The 11,574-nt window shown below is 55.4% G+C and overlaps 4 protein-coding genes and 1 pseudogene across 5 annotated transcripts; 3 read left to right on the forward strand and 2 right to left on the reverse strand.

The window, feature by feature from the left end:
- Positions 1 to 367: 367 nt before the first annotated feature.
- Positions 368 to 1,859, reverse strand: CAOG_03223 (hypothetical protein; the record flags this gene model as incomplete). Its single annotated transcript, XM_004364005.1, has 2 exons — positions 368 to 379; positions 666 to 1,859. The coding sequence occupies 2 exons, from the start codon at positions 1,857 to 1,859 to the stop codon at positions 368 to 370; spliced, it is 1,206 nt and encodes a 401-aa protein (XP_004364062.1).
- A 622-nt stretch (positions 1,860 to 2,481) lies between these two features.
- Positions 2,482 to 3,162, forward strand: CAOG_03224 (hypothetical protein; the record flags this gene model as incomplete). The annotated part of the gene is made up of 1 exon (XM_004364006.1): positions 2,482 to 3,162. The coding sequence occupies one exon, from the start codon at positions 2,482 to 2,484 to the stop codon at positions 3,160 to 3,162; it is 681 nt and encodes a 226-aa protein (XP_004364063.1).
- A 426-nt stretch (positions 3,163 to 3,588) lies between these two features.
- Positions 3,589 to 5,525, forward strand: CAOG_03225 (hypothetical protein; the record flags this gene model as incomplete). The annotated part of the gene is made up of 1 exon (XM_004364007.2): positions 3,589 to 5,525. One exon carries the CDS (start codon positions 3,589 to 3,591, stop codon positions 5,446 to 5,448), a length of 1,860 nt encoding a protein of 619 aa, XP_004364064.2. The 3' UTR covers positions 5,449 to 5,525.
- CAOG_03226 (hypothetical protein) lies at positions 5,487 to 8,951 on the reverse strand. The gene is made up of 7 exons (XM_004364008.2): positions 8,803 to 8,951; positions 8,507 to 8,721; positions 6,658 to 8,379; positions 6,507 to 6,563; positions 6,263 to 6,412; positions 5,966 to 6,171; positions 5,487 to 5,869 (listed from the first exon to the last, which is right to left on the reverse strand). Exons 1-7 carry the CDS (start codon positions 8,849 to 8,851, stop codon positions 5,629 to 5,631), a joined length of 2,640 nt encoding a protein of 879 aa, XP_004364065.2. The 5' UTR covers positions 8,852 to 8,951; the 3' UTR covers positions 5,487 to 5,628.
- An 851-nt stretch (positions 8,952 to 9,802) lies between these two features.
- CAOG_03227 (hypothetical protein) lies at positions 9,803 to 10,294 on the forward strand (annotated as a pseudogene; the record flags this gene model as incomplete). Its single annotated transcript has 1 exon — positions 9,803 to 10,294.
- Between the last annotated feature and the right edge of the window lie 1,280 nt (positions 10,295 to 11,574).

Consider the following 11,574-nt stretch of genomic DNA (forward strand, 5'->3'; position numbering starts at 1 on the left):
GAAAATCAATTGCACGAGGGGTTTTGGTGCGGGAATTTCAGATTAGGGTTGATTTTTTGTTTAAATCTGCGCCGGATATATGAGCGGGATATTCGCACGAGGAGGAGGGGGAGGGGGAAAAGGTGGCAGATCTTTGTATTCGCACGAGGGGAGAGGGAGTGTCATCAATGCGAAAACACAGAAACCCCAAATGACCACGAGTAGATCTACGGCAGATGCTGTGACACCAGGACAATCAGGTGCTGACTCGTTTATTGGAGCTCGCATGGGGAGCTTGGGGGGAACAAAGAGATTTGACTGCGGACGATTTTTGGATTTGGTCGATCTTTTGCTGGATTCAGCTGGATTCAGCATGGCTGCAAAGTCTCTATCTCTCGATCTAGAACGACGTCAAAAAGAGAGCAACCACGAGACGTCAAAAAGAGAGCAACCACGAGACTTCAAGAACATGTACACTTTGTATTGTAACTAATGGGAGTTCGCTTCACATAAACACACTCACGCTCAGTGATTGGTCGCTTCAAACTGCACACTCACGCTCACTGATGCTCGTGGCTATTTTCGCTGCGACTGTGACTGGTATTGCGGTTGCTATCTTGGTTGTTGGAACGATTTCGAGACCGACCATTCTGAGTGGAACGGTGCTGATTGTCCCCTGGCAAAACCCTGCTTCGATCGCGAGCCGAGTACTGCACAGGATTGGCAGCCTCGTAGGCAGGTCGGCCACCAATCCACTGACGGCTTTGTATTCCTCGCTTGCGCACGCCAGGATCAATATTGTCGTCCAGTAAGGTTCGGCCGCCAGCAATCTTGCGAGAGATGCGGCGCGACATGTTTGCCACTTCTGTCGCGCAGTCGGCTTCCGACACTCGCTTGACCTTGAGGAGGTAGTCGGCGAGAATGAACACCTCGGCGCGACAGTCGTAACAGCAATCGAGGCCCTCGCCGCGCACGGGATGGTCGTAGAGCCAGACGCGCTGCTCTGTGTTGAAAAAGAACATTTGTCGCTCGTACTTTGTGTGGTCGTAGTCGCGCTTGGCGTTCGGATCTTCTGCGGTAATCAACCGCGCCTCAGTGGTGGTGATTGGGCCCCAGACGGGCAGATAAAGGTCGCCGTCGAGGTACTCGGTGGTTCCGGGCGCCCACGGCAGACGGAACTTGAGCATACTGCGCACTGGCTGCATGAGCAAGTGCCACCGCATTTGCGCGTCCATGTCCCACTTGACGCTCGCTTCGACTTCCTGGTCGGACTGGCGCTGCCAGTCGGCCGAACGGATGTCGCTGATAAAGAGCGCGCGCTGGCCGCAGTAGCTGCTCGCCATCTCGTCAGTAAAGAGCCCCTGGATGAGCTTGATGTGATCGGTCTCCTTGGCAGTAAATGGGGCTGGGTCGACGGCGTGAAAGTACAGCTCGGGAAACAGACTGCTCAGGTACTCGAGATGCGTGCCGGGCGCCGCACCCGCGTACACGACGAGCTGGCCGGGCACGCCGTGCAATGTGAGGAACTCAATCTCGCTCAGGAGCAGCTTGCGCTGACCCCAGTGAATCACGGTCTTGATCTCGTTGTTTCTGCGGCGGTACTCGAGCTCGAGCGCGTCACTGGTCAAGACCCGCGTAAACGCTGCGTCCGACCGCGTCGTGTACCCAGTCCCCTGGTTGAGCCAGCACTGTGCAATGTGCCTGTTGTCCCTGGGTCGCAAGTGCAGGTTGTCCGACGACGAGTTGTCCGGGTTGTGCAGGTCGTTGTATTGGTTGCTGTCTGGTTGTTGGCTCAATTCGTGCTCCTCCCGCTGCTCTGCTCCTGCTGCAGCGCTTGGTCGCAGCTGCTCTTGTGGGTCGCTCTGTATGTGTGTCGCCATGGCATCGGTCACCACAGGCGCGGTTCCTGGGTCTTGGTCTTGGTCTTGGTCTTGGTCTTCGTCGGTTTCGACGCGCTCTCGCTTGCTAACTGGGTCCTGGTCGTTGTTGTCTTCTCCTTTGTCGCCGTGGCCTCGTTTGTATGTTTGAATCAGCTTGGATGAATCCGTTCTCATCGATGTGAGATTGGTCTAACGAACGCGGCGCACTACGATCGAGTGATTGTTGGTTGTTGCGGTGTTCGATGCAAAGTAGATTGTGCAATGAGCTGACAGACATATATGGGTTGGGGGCTGTAACATGGAGCTCTTAAGGCAACTTTGAAATGAAATCAATGGCAATCGCGTGGGAGCACAGCGACTAGAACGCGCAAATCATCACAACTGGTTTGAAATTTTGGGTGAAGAAGGGTATTGCGCCCGTACCCCCATGAACACAAATAATGTGGCCTGGCATATGTTTGGAGCGCATCTCTTCATGTTGTACTCGAGGCCGGGGGGTTGGGGTGGTTGGGGGTGGGGGAAACGTGTGGAAAACCCCAAAAAATGAACTGCCAAGACCTAGAAGTCTGAGCTTTCCAGTCCACTTGTGATGCAATTGAAAGAAGTGATGGCAACTTCTCCAATGTCAGCTTCTGAATCCTCTTCTCTCGCGAGCGAGATCGAGCAGACGGCGCATGACGGTGCAAACTTCCGGGTCGACGTAAAAGCGTTGCCAACTTCCGTCGCACTGCTTGACGAAGAGCACGCAAAGCTCACAAAGACACAAGTTAGTACGGCGATGTCGTCAGAGCTGGCAACGATGCGTTCAACGCTGGCAAACTGGAAGGAAAGATTGGACGAGCTCGAAGCTACAGCCCAGTATCGGCAGGAGTGTCAGCTGATCAGCGAAGTCGCCTTCCGCGTGGACAGGCGCTTGGTCCAGTTTGTGATTTGCAACAGTTCGGAACGCGAGGAAGAGCTGGGCATCGTCTACAGTCTCAAAATGCTTTTGCGCCAATCATCCTGCTGGGAGGATCTGCAACCAGCCGAAAGAGCGCGCAGCCTTGCCATCAATGAGTATCTGGTTGAGAAAACGTTCAGCAAATTCAATCTCTTGACTCCCTTCAAGCTGTTGAAGGGCATGCGTTTGGACTATACGCAGGCTGTGCCTCCCAAGGACCCGGACTATCTCAATTCGCTCATCCAGAAGCACCGGGCCGAGGACCCTCAGTGGCTGCTCGATCAGTTCTCGGTCATTGTTGACTTGTACTGCTGCAGCGATGAAGCGTTGAGCTCCTTGCTCCAAGCCTACGTGAAGGATTGAAATCGCTGTTTGATCCTTTTTTTTTCCACGCTGAACGCTCATCTCCGACCTGAGTGCTTTGACTCAAAGGCTACTCTGTGTGTTCTGCTAGCTCTGCGCATTCTATTCATTCTGTGCCTAGAAGCCATTCTGACGACGACGACTCGGACATCGACCATTCGACGTTGTTGTTTGACATTGGTTTTTGTTCCCGACACGCTCTCTTTGCATAGAGTTTGGATATTCGCTCCAAGCACACTGAATTTCAATGCTTTGTATCGAATCAAGCAGAAGCGAATTACAACTCAAATCCCAGTTCAAATTCAAACAACACCCAAATTCGGATTCTTGGAAAATCAGTCATTTCAGTCTTCTTTTTTTGATTGTTCCAAGAACTTTTTTTCTTTTGGTCATTGTTTCATGCTCAACTTGACTCGCACTTTAGCGATGCAGGGAACGAGCTCAAGTAGTAACGCGTCAGGGTCGTCGTCGTCGTCGTCGTCGAGGCCAACCACTGTGGCCGTCGTCGTCGCACCATCATCGTCGACGCACCCATCGGGCTTACTTCCGCCGCCATATACGAATGAGCAGTACGAGATGCAACAGGCGCGTCGTCGAGAGAGCGAAGGCGCATTCGGCCCAACCGGCTCTCAAGCAGCAGGAGGAGGAGGAGGAGGACCAGTCACACCGGCCAAGTCCAGCCATCCGCCCATCATCATCACTCACTCGCCTCACATGCCTCAGAGCGCATCATCGTCATCGACGTCATTATCATTACCAGGAAGCATCAACAGTAATAGTAATAGCATGAACAGTATTAGCAATGCTGCTGGTACTGCTGGGCGAAACTTCCAATCCGCTGCGAATAACAGCAACAACGCCAACCCGCCAACCCCTCAAAACAACCAACAGCAAAAGTCTCAGCAGCAACAGCAACAGCAACAGCAACAACAGCAGCAACAAGGAGGAGGATTGCAAAAGAAGCGATCGTGGAAGAATCGTCGGAGCTCCAAGGATTCAAGCTACTCGAGCAACACAAACACGGCGGGTGCCCAAGCTGCCCCGACTCCAACCAGCAGCGGCGGCGGTGGAGGTGCCTCCATCATGGCTGATGGGCTTCATCGGGATCAACGGCACCGAGGCCGCCGTGCCAATTACTCATCCCAGGCCGATGGTGCAGATACTGCTGCTGCTGCGACGGATGCCGATTTCCACACAAACGTTGCCAGTTCGTCGCCCCCAATGCTGGATGCCATCTCGCCGCTAGCTACTCATCATTCAGCTCCTGCTGTTGCCGCTGATAGCCCTCAGTCGGCCAGTGGCGGAGGACGGACGCAGTCCCGACGAGGCACCGCGTCAGGCCGGGCCACGCCTACAACCGAGCTGCACCAGCAGCAACTGCACTACGCGACTCGCCTTCGTGATGCAATGCTCAGTGCCCAGACGAGCCCCGTGGCTGCCGATGCGTTCCACCTGGCCGTCCCTGTCGAGGCGAGTCAGAATGGCAACTATGGCGGCCATTCTCTGCGCACTCGCCCGTCACGACCTGCCTCCACCGCGGTTTCGCCAGCATACGCCACTCGCTCGGCCTCACCAATGCCAGATAGCCACAGGGCCACAACCCCGGGCAGCACTGTTCCCCTTGTGACGGACGCTTCCGTCGCCGGCGCCCGCGGAGGAGACCGAAAGAACCAGAAGCGGCAGGCAGTAAGTGCAAGCTCTTGGAACTCGATCGCAGACGTGGCAACGTCCGGGCAATTCCTCGGACAAGTCTCGCCTTCGCTGGATCATAGCTTTACGGGTGACGAGTCAAACAACGCGCAATCGACTCCTCGCTCCAGACGGCGTGGGCGACGAGGCGGCCGTGATGAGGGGCAGCGGCATGCATCTGCCGATCCCTCTGTGATTGTCGAGAGGCGTTCGCGGCATGGAAACCGCGTGGTCAAGCACTTACGTGCCGTTGCACCCAGGAATACAAGCCAGTTTCTGATCGGCGCGCACGAGGCCCAGCTCGGCGACGCAAAGTCACCGCTCCCTGAAATCATCACCATTCCGGCCGAAGAGCTGCAACATCCAGTTCCAACGGGAGACATTGGCAACAAGCTTCATCTCAACCAGAGCCAGGTGCCGTACGGTTTCGCCGAGGACGAGTATGCTGAGGAGATGCAACGAGAGCTCCGCGCCATGACCAAGGCCCAGCTCATCGAACGAGTATTAGAGATGGACAACGAGCTCGAACAGCTTCAGGATGAAAATGAGGAGCTTCGGCGGCAACTGCGAGGGATTGATGAGATGACACGATATTGATGGGATGTGAAGTTTGATGTGATGTGAAGTTTGATGTGATGTTCAAACAAAAATGGAGAAACAAAAGAAATTTGATTGATCTTTTGATTTTTTTTTTCAATCCAGTACTGTTGCGTGATTTTCCGCTCTTGTTGTCGAGCTTCACATTGGGGAGAGAGGCACATCACAACGTTCCACACGCTACTTGCTGCGCTCGGCGCGAATCTTCTTCTGGCGCACAACAACGGCGTTCTTGTGACCGTCAAGGCCCTCACAGGCAGCAAGGGTCGCGACAGCATCGCCAATGTACAACAATCCGTCTTGCGAGAGCTGCTGCGAGGTGATGTGCTTCAGGAAAGTGGACGTGGACACGCCAGAGTACATTTTGGCATAACCATAGGTCGGGAGGGTGTGGTTGGTGCCAGAGGCATAGTCGCCGCAGCTAGCAAGAAAGAGAGATAGAGAGCAACAAGTCAGAGTGAGAGCAGTGTTGTGGAGAACGCTGCGTCCGAGTTGGATCGATACGAAAATTCCATACCTTTCGGGCGAGTAGGCGCCAACAAACACCGAGCCGGCATTCTCAACCAGGGGAAGAACAGACTCGGCGTTCTCAGTGTTGACAATCAGGTGCTCTGGGGCGTACTTGTTGCTGAACTCGATGGCACTGGCAAGCGTGGGAACGCTGACGACGAACGACTTTGAGAGAGCGCCGCGTGCAATCTGTTCTCGAGGCAGTGCCGAGACCTGCAAGTTGTTTGACGAATTACGGGTTATTTAGCGAGGAATTGCGGTGGCGAAAAACAAAGCCAGGCTGCCAAGAATCCAACAACGTTACCTGAGCCTCGACCTCGTCCTGCAGAGCTTGGAGCTGGCCGTCCGTAAGGTCGACAGCAACGAGAACAACCTGGCTATCGGTTCCATGCTCTGCTTGCGAGAGAAGATCGGAAGCCACGAACGCTGGGTCGGCAGACTTGTCGCAAACGACCTGTTTGGGCAAAGCCGAAGGGGAAATAAATGAATGAGCTATACCACCATACACACCCTGCGCTGCGACAAGGGCATCAACATTAATACTTTACCAGAACTTCAGAAGGACCGGCGGGCATGTCGATGCTGACCATGGCAGTGTTGTCGTTCTTGGGAAACGACGAGCAAAAAAAAGTCAGCACTCTTCCTCCTTCCTTCCCCCCCCCCTTTTTTGTCTTTACACCACAAAATCACCAAACCTACCTGCACGAGCATCTTGGCGGCGGTAACAAACTGGTTGCCAGGACCACAAATCTTGTCGCACTTGGGAACAGACTCTGTGCCGTATGCCATGGCGGCGATGGCCTGGGCGCCACCAGCAAGGAGCAGCTTGGACGCGCCAACCTTCATGGCGACGTACAGGACCTCCTGAACAATGGTGCCGTCGGCGCGGGGCGGAGTGGCCAAAATAATCTCCTTGCATCCGGCAACGAGGGCGGGGATGCCGAGCATGAGCGCGGTGCTGGGAAGAACGGCGCTTCCGCCAGGAATGTACAGGCCAACTCGCTCGATGGGCTTGACAAAGCGGGTGCAAACAACGCCGGGGCAGGTTTCGACCACAAGGGGCTCGGTCGTCAGCTGCGCGGCGTGGAAGCGATGAATGTTGTTGAAGGCAAGATCGATGGCGTTGCGCACTTCCTGCGACAACGTGAGCACTGGCGGATTGTTGATCAGATCGATGACGGGGGAGGAAAGTTGCGCCTTGTCGAACTTGGCCGTCAGCTCCAACAACGCCGCGTCGCCACGAGTGCGCACCGCCTGAAGAATCGGCTTGACACGCTCGACAATGCTGGATGCATCCACTTGCGCAGGTCGACGGCAGATTTGGGTGACTTCGGCGGGCGAGAGATCCTTGAGGGCGTATCGTTTGAGAATTTGCTCGGGCTTGGGCTCTGCTTGTTGTTGCTGTTGCTGTTGTTGTTGTTGTTGTTGCTGCTGCTGTTGCTGCTGCTTGCGCTGCTCTTGGTCGGCAATCTCACGTTCCTTGGCGACAAACTCGGCCTTGGCGTTGCCCGGGCGGCGCGTCACCTTCTTGGAGCGCGCATCGAGGATGCGCTCGACGTCTGCCAGCGTGACGCCTGCAGCAACGCACTTGGTCAAGGCAAAGTAGAGCACATCGGCAGCCTCGGCAGCAATGTGGTCGGGGGTAACGGCGCGCGTGAGCTCGCTGGCTTCTTCGAGAATCTTGGCGTTCAGCATGGCCGGGTCTTCAAACAGCCGCTTGGTGTACGAGCCCGCTGGAGCACTCGCCTTCCGCGCCTCGAGAGTGCGAACCAGCGCAGGCAGACCGCGGTCGGCATCCCCTCCAAAGCACGAGCGCGTGTTCAGGTGGCAAAATCCAGTGCCGTTCTGGTGAACGACAAATTGCAAGCAGTCGCGATCGCAATCGACCGCCACCGACAGCAAGTCTTGCGTGGCGCCAGAGGTCAGGCCTTTGACCCAAAGGCCGTGCTTGCGCGACTGGTACACGCCTCGGCGCTCGACCAGCGCCTGGCGGACGCTCTCTCGGCTCGAGTACACCAGGCCCAGCGCGACGCCGTGCTCGTCCACAACGCTCGTGGCAAACAGGCCATCTGGGCGGTCGGTGACCAGCACCGCAGCGATGGCATCGCCCAGCAGCGCAGGTGTGACATGCTCCGAGTCGACCAGCACGTCAATGTTGGCCTGGTCGAGCTGCGCGACGAGCTCAGCCGACACGGCAGAAGGCGCACGCACAGTGAGGCGGCGAGCCTTGGCGATCGGAGCCAACTGAGCAACGACCGCGGGGGTAATCTCCTTGACTGGAATCACCACCGAAGCGAGCTCCTTGGGCAGTGCAGCGACGGTCTTGTCGAGGTTTGCGGCATCGGCTCCGAGCACGATTGCAACGCGATCCAACGGCAGCTGCGATGCGACCAGCGCGTCCGCCGTCGCCGCAATGTAGACCTGCGATTTCGCGGATGTGTGTTTGATGCAATGACAATCCGAGTGAGTCAGAGTCAGAGTTCAGAGTCAGAGTCACTGTGAGCAGAGGTACGGTGGTAGAGTCAGAAATCATTCGGGGGATCCTTACGATAGCAGCGCCTGCGTCGAACAGCGCGATGACTGCGTCTGCATCGACCTTGTCATCACTGTGGTGGTCGGAAGTCGATGGGTGGAAGGCGGCGAACGAAGCGGCTGGGGCTGCAGCGGCAATCGCGTCGCGCACGCGCTTGAGCTCGGTGGCTGGAGCGGCAACAGCGACGCGGCCGACGATCGCAAACCGAGCGGCAGCAGCGGCAGCGTTGCCTGAAGACAAGATGGAGAGCAAAATTTCGATGAGTCGTTGGTGGAAGCATGGGAGATCGGAGGACGGGGGAGAGGTCTGACCTTCAGCAGCAGCAGCGGCAGTGGTGGATGATATCAGCGGCACAAGCATTTGGCGGGTAGGGGGAAAGTGCTGGACGCAAAACAGAATAGGAGAAAGAACAAAAATGAAAGAGTGAAGAAACGAAAGGAGTAAAGCGAGCTCAAAAGTGGAAGTGAGAGAGAGAGAGAGAGAGAGAGAGAGGTCAATGGAGATGGTTGGTTGACTCTCCCGATGATCAACAGTTGATCGTACCGGTGGATGGATTTTGGTAGTCAACAGTTGATCGTACCGGTGGATGGATTTTGGTAGTGGGTTGAATATCTAACAGAATCAAAGTGCAGTGAATGAATGCATGGAGGGAGGCTCAGTCAGATTTATCATTACAGTGAGGCATTGAGATTGAACGACAGCCAAAAACCGTTGCATTGCATTGGAGATTGTCTTCTTCATAGACTTGGAGAACCGTCGCCATTTCCAATAGGAGGCGACTGTGAAGCGACGTAGTGCATTTGATCGTGTTGTGTGGGGGCTCAGGGGGGGTGGATAGGAGTTGGAGACACGAAAACAGGAGTCGAAAGCGGATTTCGTTTGAAGGCAAAACGCAACAAAGCGAGCGCGTCTCCTCATCTCTGCCCTCCTCCAGCAATCCAGTGCAGCAGAGTGCAAACCCCAACCAAGCACTGCAACAGATGCATGGATGAGTGCACGAGCGGCAGAACGGCAGATGAACAGGCAACGAGAGAGAGAGAAAAAATCAAGCAATGTTTCAAAGAGTCGGTTTTTGTTTGAAACGGTTTCAGACTTTGAGACTTTGGGCTGGATTTTTTTTTTTTTTTTTTGTTAACGTACTTGCTGCGAAATCCTTCAGTCGCGAGTCAGAGTGAGAGATGCGTGTTTTGAGATGCACTTCATGGTTCATCATTGGCATATTGAGCTATTAGTCTCCCCTGAAAAGAGAGAGCGAGGAAATCGCGTCCATCTTGAACACTCATCTTACTCCAATGCATTCGAGACAGATTACTCAGAGACACGCGAGTTTGACACATTAAAATTCACAACTCGGTTGCTATTCGTGCAGTACGATGGTCGGAACAGCCGTGAGCAAGCGAGCTCAGGAAAACTCATCCGTGGCAAATGTTGTACCGACGACAACCAAGCAGACCAAGAGCCAAACAACTGGCGGGAAGACAAGCAAGTCCACCGCTTCGATTGTGAATATTGCCGATGCAACCACTGGAGATAATCCAGCAGAGTTGGAAACTGCGTGGACAAACTGTGCAAGCAGTCGGACTGTCACTCGTGCTGAACTGACGGATCTCATTCAGCGCACTCGACCCTTCCTTCCTCAGCAGCAGCAGCAAGAGCAGCAGCAGCAGCAGCAGCAAGAAAAGCAGTCCAACCTGCCTTTGACGCTGCTCAAATACATCGTTGATGCTACCACAGCCTGCAAGACGCCGCATCTCCACCAAAGTGCCACGGCAGCCTTCCAAGCGAAGCGCTCGCTGGTCTTGACGCCGCCACCAAGGACACCATCAAATCACTCACACAGCTCGCAGTCTCGGCCTTGCAACGGCAGCCAGCAACGACAAAGACACTCCCCGTGAGCGCATACAATTTGTCATTGCAACTGCAGCGATTACGAGAGAGCACCTTGGGGCTGGAACTGATTGCCGCGCTTCCGTTAGACCAGTTTGCAGCAAGCATGCACATGCGCTTTCTAGTCATCAAGATCACCTGTATTGGCGTCATGAATGACGACGGTGCGGCTCTGAGCAATGTCATGCAACTGACGGAGCTCAGCAGCGTCGTGCACGACACTCAAGTCTTCCTCCAACTTCGACAACAAACACCGGCCGATCCTGCGCTCGACAAGTTGGTCTATGCCATGACGAAATGTGCCCTTCGACATTGCTCAGACCGCGCCGTTCGATTGAGCCAACCCGGCATCAGCTGTCTTCTTCAGGCAGCCAGCCTGCCCCTCGTTGAGCCCGCAGCAGCTCTCCAGCTGGTTGAAGAGCGTGTGACGGCATTTGCGCGAGTTGCAGCCAATGTGCACCTCCTGGCAAAAACAATCGGCGGCTTTGAGGCGCTGGTTCAGAGTTGGTCAGAGTATCCCGCGGTTCGCATGAAATTGGAACCGCGACCCGTGCAAGTCGCGGCTCTAAAGCCAGCTCACGTCGCGCCGTTGGTTCGTGTCGCAGAGAAACTGGCGCTGGAAGGGCAAAAGCAACTGCAAGTCAGAGTGCTGAAGATTGCATTATCGCTTTCTCCTTCAGTTGATCTCCAGTTGCGTCTTGCTGCTGCCTATGCGTCCTTCGGTTTGTACGGTGCAGCGGCTTTGGCACTGCCTGTTCAAGAGATCCTCGTTGCATCTGCCCAGCCACCAAGCATCCTCGCACTCCTGCTGATGTCGCACGCGGCCACCTCCATTCGCACCACACTTTGCACGAAAGGTGCAAACGCGGCGGCTCTCATCCTCTGCGACTTAATTCCTTCGGCACGGGATGCTTTGGCAGAGGCAGTCCAGCTGTCACCAACTTCTGCGGCTCCTGTGGACGACCTCGTCCTGCTATTACGAGACGCGCCCAGCGCGCTTCGCGAACTTGGTGCCCAGCTGTTGCTGGTCTGTGCCGAGGTCCTATGCGTGAGCAAGCAATCAACTCTCTCCAATGTATCGCGCTTTCCAGGACAAGTGTACGCCGAGATGGCCTTGCGGATGGTGCAACAGTCGCCGGCCGCTGGGAGCAACAGCTGCAACAGTGCTGCTCAACCAGAGCCTTGCCTCTCCTTGA

This window comes from Capsaspora owczarzaki, assembly GCF_000151315.2.
Source record: "Capsaspora owczarzaki ATCC 30864 unplaced genomic scaffold supercont2.4, whole genome shotgun sequence".
Taxonomy (NCBI): domain Eukaryota; class Filasterea; order Ministeriida; family Capsasporidae; genus Capsaspora; species Capsaspora owczarzaki.